Consider the following 16,230-nt stretch of genomic DNA (forward strand, 5'->3'; position numbering starts at 1 on the left):
GGCCAAACGATGACCTGCCTACCTATGGCAATCAGAACTAAAGAATCCTTCTTGCTACTTGTGTAGTATCCCAGATTTGTACGACAGGTTTCTCAGTAGCCTACTTTTGTTGACTATGTTGTTTTTTCTATTTAACTTTTTTTTTTTTAAATGTGTGTGCCAGTATTGGGGCTTGAATATAGAGTTTCTCATTCTTTTTTTTTTTTTTTTTGGGAGGGGGGGATCTGGTCATGGGGCCTGAACTCTGGGCCTGGGCTAGAGCTAGCACTCTACCACTTGAGCCACAGCGCCACTTCCAGCTTTTCTTCTTTTTGCTTATGTGGTGCTGAGGAATCGAACCCAGGGCCTCAGGCATGCAAGGCAAGCGCTCTACCACTGAGCCACCTTCCCAGCCCAGCTTCTCATCCTTGCTTGGCTGTTTTGCTCAAGGATGGCACTCTACCACGACAACTACTACTCCCTCACACTTCTGGCTTTTTGCTGGGTATTGAAGATAAGATTTATCTGCCTGGATGGCAATCCCCACATTTCAGCCGCCAGAGTAGTTAGGATTACAGGCATGAGCCAACAGTGCTCAGCTTACTTAACATTTTTTTATTTTGCATTCTAAGGTACACACATCTGGCAAAGATGTAAGAGAAAGACTCGAAGGTCTAACTTACCATATGGTGGCTGAGTCAGGTTAAGGCATAGAAGGTGGTATGCTTTGGGACAGTCTTTTTTGTCACACATGACCAGCTCTCCACTATCTCCACATTGAAAACAGTAATCTTCATACATCTGCTTTGGTTCTGTTTTGATTTTCCGTCTCTTCTGCTTTAACTTAGCATTCTTTGCCTTCTCTTCAGCTGTTGACGCACATGCTGTCTGCAGAAGAGAAGGAGCTCAGTTTCAGTGGTCACCCACCCCCAGTGTGGGAAGCTTCACACAGAAATGAGAACTCTCCTACCAACAGGAGATGGACTTAGCTGTTAAAAACACCCCAAGAAAAACAAGACTTTCACTGACTTCCAAATAGTGCTTTGTTCTTTCATTGCAAGGGGGATGGTTAACTGAAGCAAGTTTAATGCTTAGACAATACCACAACATCCATCATTATAAAAGTAAGTTTGGCTAGGCACCATGGCTCACGCCTGTAATCCTAGCTATTCAGGAGGCTGAGATCTGAGGATTGCAGTTCAAAGTCAGCCCAAGCAGGACCACCAAAAAAACTGGAAGTGGCTCTGTGGCTCAAAATGGAAGAGAATTAGCTTTGAGCAAAAACAGCACAGGGACAGCACCCAGGCCCCGACTTTGAGGCACCCTCCCCAAGCCCCTCTCTCTCACGCACACACACAAACACACACACAAGTAAGTTCAAAATGTGATTTTAGAACTTAACAGGCCTTACTAAAATAGACTTCATTAGAAAGCTGAAGTGGCTAACCTTTGGTAAAGTACTGATAGCCTGCAACATAAAGCACCTTTCTGTGAGACAGTCATATATAAGCTGCTGCCACAGCTCCATTTTGTATCTCCCCTTGCCTCGTGCCCTCTGCACAACTGACCTTTGGCCGCACTCCTAGAAAACCACTGCAGTTATCTGCCCCACAGTGGCATGCCGTTCTGCCATTGCCCAGGCAATCCAAGTTATAATTAAATGTTAACTCCATCCCTAAAATGTAAGAGAAATAATTATTCATACTTAAGTCACGATGAAGAGAAATGAAGCCACACTCATACTAAAGAACTAACAGAATTCTAACATCCCCATCCACCCAGTACAAGAATACTAAATACCCTAAATACTAAATACCCTGACTGTGGTTGAAAACAATTTAATAAGGCTAAGAATTTGTGATCTATGCTCAAGAAAACCACTGAAGCTAACTATGACAATGTTATTTGCAGTAATTAATGCCTTACATAATGAACCCAACAAAGTTAAAAATGAAGGCTAACTACATAAACCGAAAACTCAAAGGTTCAAACTCGGACTTCCTACATTGTCTTCCAGCTGGGCCTGACTAATCCAGAGTTCCCAAAGAGTTTAAATCTGTCTTAGTACAGGGTATGGTGGCAAACACCTACAATCATAGGTACTCAGGAGGCAAAGACAGGACGATCACAAGGTCAAGGTAAATTCCAGGTCAGCCTAGTAACTTAGCAAGACCCTGTTTCAAAGTAAAAATAAATTAGGGCTGGGATGGTAGACAAGCAAGGCGTTGGGCTCAATCTCCAGTAATGCAGGCCAAAAGAGTCCTTGAGATTCCATCTCTAATATAACCATCAAAATGCTAGGCTGGAGGTGTGGCTCCAGTGACAGAGACAGTACTCAAGCCAAGCAAGCTTGAGACCCTGAATTCAAATCTCAGTACCAGCAAAAAACACAATGTGTTTTTTCTGTTCGCGTCCATTTTTAAATATACGTAATAAAGACAAACCTAAATTTTCCTGCAAAAGTACAGGTTAAGGGGAAGGACAAATGAAAAGTGATAGCTCCAGCTTCCCAGGCTTTTGTATAGTATGAAACAAAGATCTTTCAAAAGTTGAAGACACAAAGTCAGTTGATGCTAACAAAAGCAAATTATTTTTAATGTGTTAGCTGGGCACTGATGGCTCATGCCTATAATCCTAGCTACTTGGGAGGCTGAGATCTGAGGATTGCAGTTCAAAGCTAGCCCAGGCAAGAAAGGCCATAAGAATCTTATCTCTAATAAACCACTCAGAAAACCAGAAGTGGTGCAGTGGCTCAAGTGGTAGAGTGCTTGCCTTGAGCTGAAGAGCTGAGGGAAAGACAGTGTTCAGGCCCAGAGTTCAAGCCCCATGACTGACATAAGAAAAAAAAAAAAAGGAAAGAAAGGAAGAAAGAGAGAGAGAGAGAGAGAGAGAGAGGGAGGGAGGGAGGGAGGGAGGGAGGGAGGGAAGGAAGGAAGGAAGGAAGGAAGGAAGGAAGGAAGGAAGGAAGGAAGGAAGGAAGGAAGGAGGGAAGGAAGGAAGGAAAGAAGGAAGGAAGGAAGGAAGGAAGGATGGACAGAAAACAACAGCTTATGACATCTGGTTACATCATACACACAGCAACAATTTGGAGGAGTCAGGAATTGGTTTCCCAGAATAGTGGGTTTAATGAGTGGATATGCAATCCTGCCTGGCTCTTGCTATGTTTTTTCTTTAGGACACAGTATTTTACTTCTCATTTGCAGATAACACCCAAATTCCAAATATTAACATGCCATCTTTACTTATTTATTTATTTATTTATTTTGTTGGTCGTGGGGCTTGAACTCTGGGCCTAAGCATTGTCCCTCAGCTCTTCAGCTCAAGGCTAACGCTCTACCACTTGAGCTACAGTGCCACTTCTGGTTTTCTGGTGGTTTACTGGAGATAAGAATTTCACAGATTTTCCTGCCCAGGCTGGCTTTGAACTGCGATCCTCAGATCTCAGCCTCCTGAGTAGCTAGGATTACAGGCGTGAGCCACCGGCGCCTGGCCATGCCATCTTTTTTGAATAAATACTTGAGTGTCAGCCTTCCCTATTAGTAAGGGTCCCAGGGAGCAAGTTAACTTTTTCTTTTCTCTTCTTTCCTTTTTTTTTTTTTTTTTTGCCAGTCCTGGGGCTTGAACTCAGAGCACCAGCACTGTCCCTGAGCTTCTTTTGCTCAAGGCTAGTACTCTACCATTTGAGCCATAGTGCCACTTCTGCCTTTTTCTGCTTATGTGGTACTGAGGAATTGACTGCAGGGCTTCATGCATGCTAGGCAAACACTCTACCACATTCCTAGCCCCAAGTTAACTTTCTTTACCTGCAGGAATATCGCAAAGAGCAAAAAGTCCAACTCGAACATCTCCATTCACTGTCCATTTTTGTGTTTCACAGTTTGGATTACAACTGTGGTTCATAAAACGAGAATAATTCCCTTTTGGGCCAGCGTCAATTATACGGTCCTTCAGGAAGAAAAGAAAAAAGATGCCTTTGACATAAAACTCAGTGTAAGTCTACTGCAGAAACTCACCCAGTCTGTCCAGGGCCACAGCGCAGCAGCCTGTGCTCCCAGATGCTGCATGCCTGCCAACTCTAAAAGCCTGACCTACACTCCTCATGCAGTTACCAGTCTACTAGATGACTGTCAAGCCAAGTGATTAGGGCAAAGTGGAACTTAACTTTTTTAAAAGTATGCTTAGAGAAACAGACCACAGACAAATGGTACTTGAAGATAAGTGGACTCAGATGTATTTTCTCCAAGTTCAGATAACTCCTCTAGTGTTGTTTCCAGCCTTGCCTTCCTGCTCTGAGCAGGAAGGAAAACTGGTATAGGGGAGACAAGGTTCAACCACAAAGACAGAAATGAAGACCTGAAGGTTTGCTAAGTAGGCTACTGTGTGGATAAACTGCCGTGTTTGCCCGTTTTTTTCTGTTTTCATCTACACTGCAGTTCCACGCAGTAGAGAGCATAATGCTGACACTCCTGACAGGCTCAGAGAGGCCTGAGCATCCAGAGTGTCATCAGCTGTCTGCAGGGCCTCTAGCAGGGAGGATAGGAGTCAAGAGGCAGACTGAGTACTACAAAAAGCCTGCATCTTCATTTATGCTCATGTAACATATGTTTATGAAAGTTGCAAAACTTTACAACAGTGACAGCAGTTAAAATGCCTGTTAAGATGGGTGCCGGTGGCTCACGCCTGTAATCCTAGCTACTACTCAGGAGGCTGAGATCTGAGGATCGCAGTTCGAATCCCAGATGGGAAAGTCCCCAAGACTCTTATTTCCAATTAACCACCAGAAAATGAGAAGTGGTGGTGTGGCTCAAAGTGGTAGAACAGCAGACACAAGCAAAAAAATTTAGGGATAGTACTCAGAGCTGAGCTCAAGCCCCATGACCAACCAAAAAACCACCTTGTAAAAATGATTTCTGTATTTGTATTTTAAGCTATTTATTTTACTCATAATAGTGTGTGTGTGTGTGTGTGTGTGTGTGTGTGTGTAAAATGTGTCTATGGCATTTGTGTATTTTTATATGCCAATAAATATTTTATTTTTTCTGGTGGTGCTGGGGATCAAACCTTTAAATAGTCTGGAACACAGGAAATATAGGCACTGGTCTTGGCTCTTAATATTTCCACAAGATATTCAACAAGTCTCTTATCACATCTCAATCTCATTTTCTTATCTGTATAAATCAGAATACTATTGAGAAAATGAAGTGTAACCAGAGATGTAGTGTAAAAATTACATGATACTAGACTAGTATTTTTACTGTCATTTTTCTTATGACAACTCATTGTTTCCCTAACAGTTTATACAGAACAATTTAGTTTTTGCTAAATCAGAAATTTAATGGGAGTTTATACCTTGGGAGTCAAAACTGATTCTCTCCATCAGTGATAAAGAAACGGGGGCCCAGGCTCAGTGACCGACAGAGCTGGGACTAAGCTCAGGGATGACAATGCAGAGATGCTGGCCCTGCGTCTGGCTATCTCTCACAACATGTAGAGTTTCAGTCATGATATAATTTGTGCATCACAGCAGACAGCACCCTGGCTACTGAAAATCTCATCTGCTTGAAAGCATCAAATTAAAAGAAATAGTTCAACTTAAAGCCGTAAGTCTAAAAAGTCCCTTTTTCTTACCCCCCCCAAAAAAGCAATTTTACCTTGGTAACAGTTAACATATAAAAATTAGTTACACTGTTCTCGTGTGCTCTCTTGATTCGTAGTCTACATTCTTCTTCATCAATTAATTCACCAACATATTCATTTACAAATTCACCCTGCCAAGAAGCATGAAATATGTCAATGGAAACTGATATAAACATTACAAACACAAATTTCAACACATGCAGAATCCAAGACAACAAATTGAAAGAATCCTGAAAATACAATTTCAATGCTACAAATAAATGGTTTTTATTTATTCATGGGCATTTAGAAGGCCTTGGTTTTCAGGATAAGTGTCTCAAAAGGTGTCACTCTGCCTTTTCTTGCTAACAAAACTAATCGTAAAGTTGATGTATAACGATGTAGTTGGGCCCCATCTTCGAGACTGTAGTTTCACGGATCTTGATAGCTTACAGCTAGAGTAGCAAAGAAAAAGGGGTCTAGAAAGGATAAAAGCTGAAAAATATCTGAAACTGTTCCTAATATATTTATTTATTTTTAGTGCTGGTACTGGGGCTTGAACTTAGGGCCTCAAAAGCTTGGCTTTTTTTCCTATAGCTGGTGTCACTTGAACAATGCCTCATTTTGCAGCTTTTTTTCTGGTTCAATGGAAATAAGTCTCATAGACCTTCTTGCCCAGGCTATTTCAAACCATGATCCTCAGATTTCAGCCTTGGCATGAGCCACTGTCATCTAACTTTAAACTCTTTACTTTGAAGAATTTATACCAAATTAGAAAAACAGTGCAGAGATATCTGTACCTTTCACTCAGCTATCCCCAGTGATAACATCTTATATAATCAGCATAATGCTACATTATTTTCACACATGTATATGTATGTGTGCACACAAAGTACAGTACCCACTGTTACACTCAACATTCAGAAGTGGTCCTTTAGCACTTCTCTACATCCTATCCATTCCCGATCCCTCCTCTACTTCATGCAACTAAGCTGCTCTCCATCACTAGAATTTTGTTATTTCAAGTTGAATTATTCAATATGTAATCCAATGGGGCTGTGTTTTATTTTAAGCACAACAACAACAACAAAATCAAACTCAGGCTAAGACCACCCAAAGTGTTATGTGTCAACATCTGCTTTTTACTGTGGAGTTGTGTTCCTCAGTATGGACATGGCACGGTTCTTTCTTACAAAGATACAGGCTGGTCTGTATATTCATGTACGGTGCACTGTTGGTCCCAGATGGCTTTTCCTACACATTGAGCTTTGTGATCTGCCACTGGAGAATTCTGCACTGTTTTATGGTGTTACTCTGAAAGTGAGGGACCAGGGGGATAAAAGAACGTTCCATCTTGCCTGTACTATCTCGTACTATGTACTCTTGGCTAGTTTATGGCACATTTTCTTTCATGGACATTGGTAAAGCAGAGTATCAGCTCTACTTCATATTGCATATTGGATTTCAAGGTAAGATTTCATTGAGGAAATGATTTTATGGCTTCAACAGTTTGAAAACCAGCAGGGTACCAGTGACTCACACCTATAATCCTAGCTAATTGGGAGGTTTCAATCAGGAACAGTGTGGTTACAGACTAGCCTGGGCATAAAAGTCCATGAAACTCCATCTTAATGGAAGAAGCTGAACATGGTAGTGCATGCTTGTCATCCCAGCTACAATGGGAAGTATAATACAAATTCCAGTCCAGAAGTGTATATGGGCAAAAAGTGAGACGCTATCTCAAAACTAACCAAATGCTCAAAAGTGACCCTGAGCTCAAATGCTAGTATTACCACCAAAACAAGGAAACAAAAAAGAAAAACAAAATCAGCACAACCAAAGCATACACACACACAGAGAAAACAAACAACAAACCTTTACAACCATTTCTAATGGCTTGTGTTTATTACTATATGGAAATGAAGCAAATGTAGAAAAATTCAAGTCCTAAGAGCAGATATAAAGAATAGTGTATTCACAGATATACCACTGTGAACAAAAATAGAAATATTTTGAATGTTCTAAAAGTGACAAAAATCTTCAGCCTCAAAGAAAGTGCTTACCACACTTTAAAACATTATGAACTCAATTATGAAAAATTACCAAATGAAGAAATTTTTAAAAATGCTACAATATGATGTTCAGAGACTGCAGCAAAGCTGGGCATGTTGGTGCACACCCGTAATCCCCAGCATTAAGAGAAGGAGATAGGGAGGTTGTGGTTTTGAGCTTTGAGGACAGCTGGGGGCCATGCAGCAAAACCCTGTTTCCAAAAACAAGTAAAGTCCAAAACAAATAAAAAAGACTGCAGTAAAACAACATGCTTTAATTTAACATCTCAGTACTGGCAGTACTGAGGTTTGAACTCATACCCTTGTGCTTGCTAGCAGGCCCTTCACCAACTGAGCTATACCTACAACCTTGCTTTTTGCTGTTTCTTTTTTTTTTTTTTTTGCTGGATGTAGGACCTGAACTCTTGACCAAGGCGATGTCCCTTAGCTCTTCAGCTCAAGGCTAGCGCTCTACCACTTGAGCCACAGTGCCATTTCCAGCTTTTTCTGCTTATGTGGTGCTGAGGAATCGAACCCAGGACCTCATGCATGCAAGGCAAGTACTCTGCCACTGAGCCACCTTCCCAGCCCTTTTTTTTCTTTTTGAGATGGGGTTTTACTTCCTGACTAGATTTGCATCTAGACTACAATCCACCTATTTCAGACTTTCTATGGTTGCTGGGATGATAGGTGCACACCACCCTGTCCAGCTTTCCTCTGCTGAGATGGGGTCTCATGGACTTTTCTGCCTGGGTTGGCTCAGAACCATAATCCTTCCAATTTCAGACTCCCATGAAGCTTGAGATGACAGGCAAGTGCCATTAACCCAAGTCTCACAAACTTTTCTGTCCAGGCTGGTCTTGAACTGCAATCTTCCTCAGCTCCCAAGTAGCTGGAAGTACAGGTTGTGAGCTACCAATAGTTGGCTTATTACTTTCTTTTTTTAAAGTTTCTGTTAAGAGGTCATGAGTGTAGATCAGTAATCAAGTATATGCTTAGCTTCAATGGGCCATAACATCCCCAAAACCATTGCTGAAAAAGAACACTATAAACTATGTTTGACCCTGGTACACATTTTCAGGAATCTGTTATATGTGAATATAAAGGGGCTGACTATATAGTAAGTTCAAGGTCAGCCTGAGCTACATATCAGATCCTATCTCAAAAAGTCAAAGGTTGTAAAAATAAAGCCACACACTTACAGTTATCTGGTATCTGACAAGAGAGCCACAAACGTAGGGTGGAAAAAGATAGCCTCTCTCATAACTGGCATTGGGAAAACTGAGCATCCAAATGTAGAAAACTAAAATTTGATCCCCATGCACCAATATCAACTCAACATGGATCAAAGAACTCAACATCAGACCTGAGACTTTCAAACTACTGCAAGATGGAGTAGGAGAAACATTAGAAAATAGGCATAGGAGCCAGGTGCCATGGTTTGGAGGTTCCTCAAAAAACTAACGAGAGGGCTGGGAAGGTGGCTCAGTGGTAGAGTGCTTTCCTTGTGTGCCTGAGGCCCAGGGTTCGATTCCTCAGCACCACATAAGCATAAAGAAAAAAAGCCGGAAGTGGCGCTGTGGCAAGTGGTAGAGCGCTAGCCTTGAGCTGAAGAGCTGAGGGACAGCGCCCAGGTTCAGAGTTCAGGCCCCACGACCGGACCCAAAACAACAACAACAACAAAAAACTAACCATAGAATTTCCCTATGACTCAGTCATACCAGTTTTGGGCATCTATCCAGAACATTACAAATCAGTATATGATAAAAAACACTTGCATATTCATGCTCACTGCTACACTATTCACAATAGCTACGTTATGGAAACAGTCCAGATGCCCTACAACAGATGAGTGGATCAATAGAACAGGGTACCCATACACAATGGAACTGTACCCATCTATTAGAAAGAATAAGATTATGTCATTTGCAGGGAAATGGATGGACCTAGAATAAATCATGTTAAGTGAGTTCAGCCAAGCTCCAAGAGACAAATGGTGCATCTTTTATCTCCTATGTGGAAGCTAGATCTAAAATATAACTGGACATGATAACCTATACAGTACTCTAGGCACTCATACAGTCAGACTAAAAGAAGAAACTCTTGGGGAGGAATCCTGTGAGCATTTATTAAAATACAATTTATTGAAATGAATTTCAAGAAACGGCAACATGGGTTTTTGTTGCTGTTAGTCTGTTTTTCTTTTTTCTTTTTTTTTGTCGGTCGTGGGGCTTGAACTCTGGGCCTGGGCGTTGTCCCTCAGCTCTTCAACTCAAGGTGAGCGCTCTACCACTTGAGCTACAGCGCCACTTCCAGTGCTGTTTTTCTTTGCTATTCTTTGTAGGGAGTGCTGGGGGAGCTCAGAAAGGGAGGGAGGAACAAATGCAATCATGATACCCAGAATACACTATGTGGAAAATGAACTATGTAATTGTGCGTAGGGATAGGAGGGAGAAACTGGGAAAAAGGGAAGAGGTGACATTGTCCAAAAAAGAAATGTACTCATTACCTAATTTATGAAACAGTAACTCCTCTGTACAACATCTGAATAACAATATAATTATATGCTTTTAAAATATAAGTATTTATATTTTTAAAATATAAATATATGCCTAGCATTCATAAAGCCCTGGGCTCCAACCCCAGCACAGTACATACAAATAAAGGTGGGGAAGGGGGGAAGAAAGGGATGAGAGGGGAGAATGACTAACCATGTAAAATCTAATTGTATTTACTTATTTATTTTTGCTGATTCTGGGGCTTGAACTCAGGGTCTGGATGATGTCTCTGAGCTTCTTTGTGCTCAACTAGCATTCTACCACTTGAGCCACAGCACCACTTCCAGCTTTTTCTGAGTATTTATTAGAGATTTATTTATTAGAGATAAGAGTCTCAGACTTTCCTGGCTGGGCTGGCTTCGAACTGCAATCCTCAGATCTTAGCCTCCTGAGTAACTAGGATTATAGGCATAAGCCACCAGTGCCAAGCTTACAACCCAATTTTATATTTGATTTCCTTACTGTAAATGTACCCCAAAATCTTTTTAATGTTACTACAAAATTTTTATGATTATGCTTTTTAAATTCTTGATTAGTTATTTTATAAAAGACTAAATTACATTGCATTAACAATCCCTCAGGTCTTAAAGAAAAAAAAAATCCAGCCGGGCACCAGTGGCTTACACCTGTAATACTCAGGAGGCTGAGATCTGAGGATCACAGTTCAAAGCCAGCCCTGAGCAAGAAAAGTTTGTCAGACTCTTTTCCAATTAATTATCAGAAAAACAGAAGTGGCTCTGTGGCTCAAACTGGTAGAGAACTAGGACTGAGAAAAAATGCTTAGGAAAAGCACCCAGGTTCAAGCCCCATGGCTGACCAAAAAGAAAAAAGAAAATACAGACTGTATTTCCTTTTTCTTCCCTGTATTACTAATCCAATAAATTACTTTAGTTGGCTGCAGTAGCTCATGTTCTCAGCAATTCAGCTTAGTGAAGACTGAGAGGATCAAAGTTCGAGGTCAGGGCTGGGAAGGTGGCTCAGTGGTAGAGCGCTTGCCTTGCATGCATGAGGCCCTGGGTTTGATTCCTCAGCACCACATAAGCAGGAAAAAAAAAAAGCCGAAGTGGCGCTGTGGCCCAAGTAGTAGAGTGCTAGCCTTGAGCTGAAGAGCTGAGGGACAGCACCCAGGTCCAGAGTTCAGGCCCCACGACCGGACCCAAAACAAAACAAAACAAAAGTTCCAGGTTAGCAAAGCAAAAGTTAGTGAGATCCAGTCTCAATCAATAAGCTGGTATGGTGAAGCACACACCTGTGATTCTAGCTACATAGGAAGTGTAAATTAGAGGATTATGATCTAGGATGACCCAGACAAAAACACAAGACACTATTTGAAAATTAACTCAATCAGAAAGGCATAGGGGTATGGCTCAAAAGGTAGAGTACATGCTTATTAGTAAGTGAAAGGCCTAGAGTTCAAATCTCAGCACCACTAAAAATAAAATATAATAATAATAATAATAATAAGCTATTAGGATAGATACAGATACTATTAAAAGGTGGGAACATCAGGATGGCCCCAGAAATTTCATGAAACTCATATGCATGTTTGTATGTGTGATATCATTTGGTAACACACACACACACACACACACACACACACACACACACACACACACACACACACACACACACACACACACACACACGGGGTTGGGTTTTTTTTGGTCAGTTCTGGGTCTTGAACTCTGGACCTGAACGCTGTCCCTCTCAGCGCTTCAGCACATGGCTAGTGGTCTACCTCCTGAGCCAGAGCGTTACTTCCTTCCAGTTTTCTGAGTGGTTTATTGGAGATAAGAGTCTTACAGACTTTTCCTGCCTGGGCTGGCTTTGAACCATGATCCTCACATCTCAGCCTCGGGTATAGCTAGGATTACAGGCTGAGCCACCAGTGCCTGGCTAAGTTTTGGTATTAAATAATAATATTTAACCAAGCATTCTAATCTACATATTCAATGACAGCAAAGCTTGTTAGCTCTACCTTCAAAATGTCAACTGTAGGCTTAGCAGTCCTACCTGATATCACCCCTCTCTTGGGTCTTCTTCTCTTTGTTACTTAATACTCTTCCCTAAGTCCTCCACATTCCAAGCTGTCCCCTTTTTTGGGCCAGTCTGGGTTTGAACTCAGGGCTTAAGGGTTGTCTCTGAGATTCCTCTCAAGGCTAGTGCTCTACCCTTGAGCCACAGTACCACTTCTAGCTTTTTCTGAGCAGTTTAATGGAGATAAAAGTCTCATGGACTTTCCTGCCCAGGCTGACTTCAAACCAGGATCTTCAGGTCTCAACCTCCTAAGAAGCTAAGATTACAGGCGTGAGCCACCTGTGTTGGGCTAAAGCTGTCTTTTGAAGCAATAGTATAGCAGATAGACCTCGAGGTGCTCTTCCTAATTCTAGCCCTCAGGAATTCATGCCATTGTGCAGTTCCTTCCTATGGAGGGTTAATGTCTAATCAGCATCACTTGGCAATAGTGAGCGTATGCATGTACTCATGTGAGTTTGTGACGTGAAAACTCTGGTTTTATCTTGCTGGATGGTCACTCCCTCCGACATTGGGAACCCAGGTGATAAGGAGCTGAGGCATCCTCTAAAAGCTGAGAGCAGACCCTGCCCAAAGAAATACAGAAACAACAACAACAACCCAAATCAAGAAACAACACGCAGATCTCAGGGTTATAACTACAAAGAACAGAGTTCCACCAACAGCCATATGGACAGAGAGATCTTTCCCTAGTGGTAAGATGAGAAGTCAGCCCTGGATGATACTTTCAACCCAGTGGAGCCCTAAATAAGAAACCAGTTAAGGACTGCCTGGATTGCTAACCCACATAAACTGTGAGATAATGTGTGCCAGGTTTTACATTGCTACTTTGTGCTAATACTGTCAATTGCACTGGAATATACAAAATCAGATCAAGTTAGTTCCTACTAAATCCTACACAAGTTTCTTATCCCATGGCATATAAAGCTCCCTAAGTCCTAGGGCCTGGCTATCTCTCTCACCTTATCTTCTATCACCCCACCTCTCACTTCTCTTCTCCAAGCTGATTTATCTTTCCTTTGATATAGCATGTTCTTTTAGATGTACTTGCATAGCTTTCAACACTACATATCAATCAAATGTCACCTCCTCAGGCCACTGTTAGCCAACTCCTGTCCTTTTTTTTTTTTTTTTTTTTTTTGGGTCCGGTCATGGGGCCTGAACTCTGGGCCTGGGCGCTGTCCCTCAGCTCTTCAGCTCAAGGCTAGCGCTCTACCACTTGAGCCACAGCGCCACTTCTGGCTTTTTTCTTATTGCTTATGTGGTGCTGAGGAATCAAACCCAGGGCTTCTGGCATGCAAGGCAAGTGCTCTACCACTGAGCCACCTTCCCAGCCCCACTCCTGCCCATTTGTACAGCTCTGTTAATCTTCACAGCATTTAATGGTGTAATATCAGCTGCTTATTTTCTGTCTCCTCTAGTGGATCCACAAAAGTAAGGGCTATGTGTGTCTTGTTCATTATTGTTTTCTAAGTGCTCAGAATATTACCTGGCACAAAGAAAAAAAAGGTCGGGTATGGTGGTACACAGCTGTAGTCAGTTATTTTGAAGGTAGAGGTATGAGGATTAGGGTTTGAGGCCACTTTGAATAAAGTTAGTGGTAAACCATATCTCAAAAACAAAGTAACAAAATCAAAACAACTGGGGGAATGGCTCAAGTGGCAGAGCACCTGGTTATCATATATAAGGCCCCAAGTCCAGTACCTAGTATCACCAAAAAATAAAAATAAAACCCTCAACCCCCCCCCCCAAAAAACCCCAAATCTTCAAACCAGATGCACAAAGATAAACTAGAATGTTCAATACAACACACACACACACACACACACACACACACACACACACACACACTTATACAAATGTATTGGGTAATAAGCTAAATAGTAATGGTAACATTCCATAATCCCTATAAACTAGAATAAGGTGAAATCTACATGTATTACCACAGGTATTTTGTTTACATGGGAAGAGTATGTTTGATTATGTTTATGTTTAGAAAACTCTACAAATACAGAATATGTGGATAATATTTACAGATGTGTTCATCGCTTCACAGAAAAAGTTCTAAAGGTTGTATACCAAACTATTCACAGGGACTTCCTCTGGTAAAGACAACATGAACGTAGCAGTGAAGGAGGAATTTCACTCTACTATCTTTTTGATATTATCTGACTTTTCTTTACCTTATTAGATATTTTTCAATTAAGTTTTAAAAAAGATAGAAACCTGTCAGTAATTTTATATTCCTATTAGATCTATCTTCTCTTAGTGAATGTACTTCAAGTTCTGTACACATGGAACTAGGTAAGGAGGGGTGAGGTGAACTAGAGGACTTGTTTCCAGGCCTGTGTGAATAATCTCATTAAGCTAGTCGAATTTCTAACAAGGACCCCAGGAGATTGTCAGGCAGTCTAAAATTTGAGACCCAGTATTTGAATAGTAGGATGTGGATTTTCATGTAAATGTTTTTCTACAATGGGTTTTCATTTCTGTGTTAATGTGACTGCTTTAAAAAGTTATCTCTAAATACATAGAAGAAAAAAAAACACAATTGTTACGGGCCTCAACTTTTCCCAATTGCTTTTCATCATATGACCCAAGAGCTGTAACCTTTAAGCTTTTAGGCCAGGGGCTACAAAGAGACTGCCAAATGACTGAACTACGATGCTAACCTAGGACTTTCATAACTTCATTATTTTGCCTTTTCTGAGACATTTAAGTAATTCCATTTAACCAGTAAGAAAACACTTCAAATAGAAAATGTCCCTTCTTTTGATGGCTGGTCACAGGACACTCAAAGGTTACCTGTGTTTTATCACACCCTCTTTCCCACAGCTTCTTTGCTCACAAAGTGGCAAATGGGAATTTTCAAAAATTTCCCATAAATCTCTGTATTTTTATCCCTACACTGAGGCTCATGAGGCACAGGACCTGTGGTTCCTCTCCACTCCATCTCCATCCCTGAGCTACCTTCTTAATGCTTCTTTTGGTCCTGAGGCCCCAGCCTCTGCGCTCAGTTTTGATGATCTCTGCATCTGGGTACAGCCTCTTGGTGAAGCACTGGTTCTGACAGCGATCTCCAGCAGGGCACACCTGTGGGTGGCACTCATACTGCAACATTCTGTTCAGACACTCAGATTCTAGGCCGCAAGGGTTCTCATCAGCAGGCTTGCAGTTACAACGGGGGATCTCCGACAGGTCAGCAACCTGGATCTGAACCTTCCCTATTACTTTGTTAGCCTAGGAAACAAAATTACAGATGACAGCAAAGCAGCAGATAGGTCAATTTGAACACAAAATCAAAATATCCAACCTCCTCTGGCCTCTGCTAATGCCTAGTGACTTGAGAAAAAAAAGCTTTTTACCTCAATTTCCCCAGGATTAAACTAAGAATAGGAAGAGAGAGCTCAGATGACAAAAATATCTAAACCTGATGTGAATTCTCATTTCTCCTTTTACTGGTTGGCAGAAACTTCAAATCTGAAATTGAGAGAAAATAGGCTTGTCTGTGAGTTAAAGACCCATGTTCTCATTTGGTGACAAGATAACCAACCTAATAGGAGCATGAATGGATTTTCACATAGGCTATGGTGCTTTCTGGTAGAGAGGATTTGTCAAAGACCCAGTTCTTAAAGCACCATACCCAGGACTTCCATTGAATCTTTCAGTAAAAGTTCTTGGCCAATTTCACAGAGTTCTGGCTGATGATTAGTGAAAGTTAACAAACAAATGGCCTTTACTGAGAGAAAAATGTGTTTTCTTGTCTATGAAATACCAATGTTTTCATGGGTAAAGACTCACTTTGATGTGTTTGTAAGGAGGAGGTTTTCTTGAGTTTTTCTCAATCTCTAATGCTTCTTTACTTTCTCTTTGTGCTTTCAGTTCCTGGAAACGTTTGGCAGCTTCTTCCAGTGCTGACAAGAAGACAAAAGTAAATAATTACAAAAATAGAGTTAGAACATTAGCTTCTTACCTTCTCAATGCTCTGCATC

General features: G+C 41.3%; 1 protein-coding gene across 4 annotated transcripts in view; it reads right to left on the minus strand.

Moving 5' to 3' along the window:
* The window catches only part of Nsd3 (nuclear receptor binding SET domain protein 3), a 117,657-nt gene that overhangs the window by 6,018 nt on the left and 95,409 nt on the right, over positions 1-16,230 (minus strand). For 2 of the 4 annotated variants that reach the window (XM_042679485.1, XM_042679483.1), the window contains 6 exons: positions 16,040-16,152; positions 15,209-15,478; positions 5,631-5,747; positions 3,783-3,924; positions 1,548-1,654; positions 663-867 (listed from right to left, as the gene is read on the minus strand). In XM_042679485.1, the coding sequence (XP_042535419.1) occupies positions 663-867; positions 1,548-1,654; positions 3,783-3,924; positions 5,631-5,747; positions 15,209-15,478; positions 16,040-16,152 (954 nt within the window). Of the gene's footprint in view, positions 1-662; positions 868-1,547; positions 1,655-3,782; positions 3,925-5,630; positions 5,748-15,208; positions 15,479-16,039; positions 16,153-16,230 lie in introns of those variants that run through there. The other 2 variants (XM_042679484.1, XM_042679486.1) reach the window with 2 other exon arrangements.

This window comes from Dipodomys spectabilis, unplaced genomic scaffold (assembly GCF_019054845.1).
Source record: "Dipodomys spectabilis isolate Male_0828 unplaced genomic scaffold, ASM1905484v1 ptg000052l, whole genome shotgun sequence".
Taxonomy (NCBI): Eukaryota; Metazoa; Chordata; class Mammalia; order Rodentia; family Heteromyidae; genus Dipodomys; species Dipodomys spectabilis.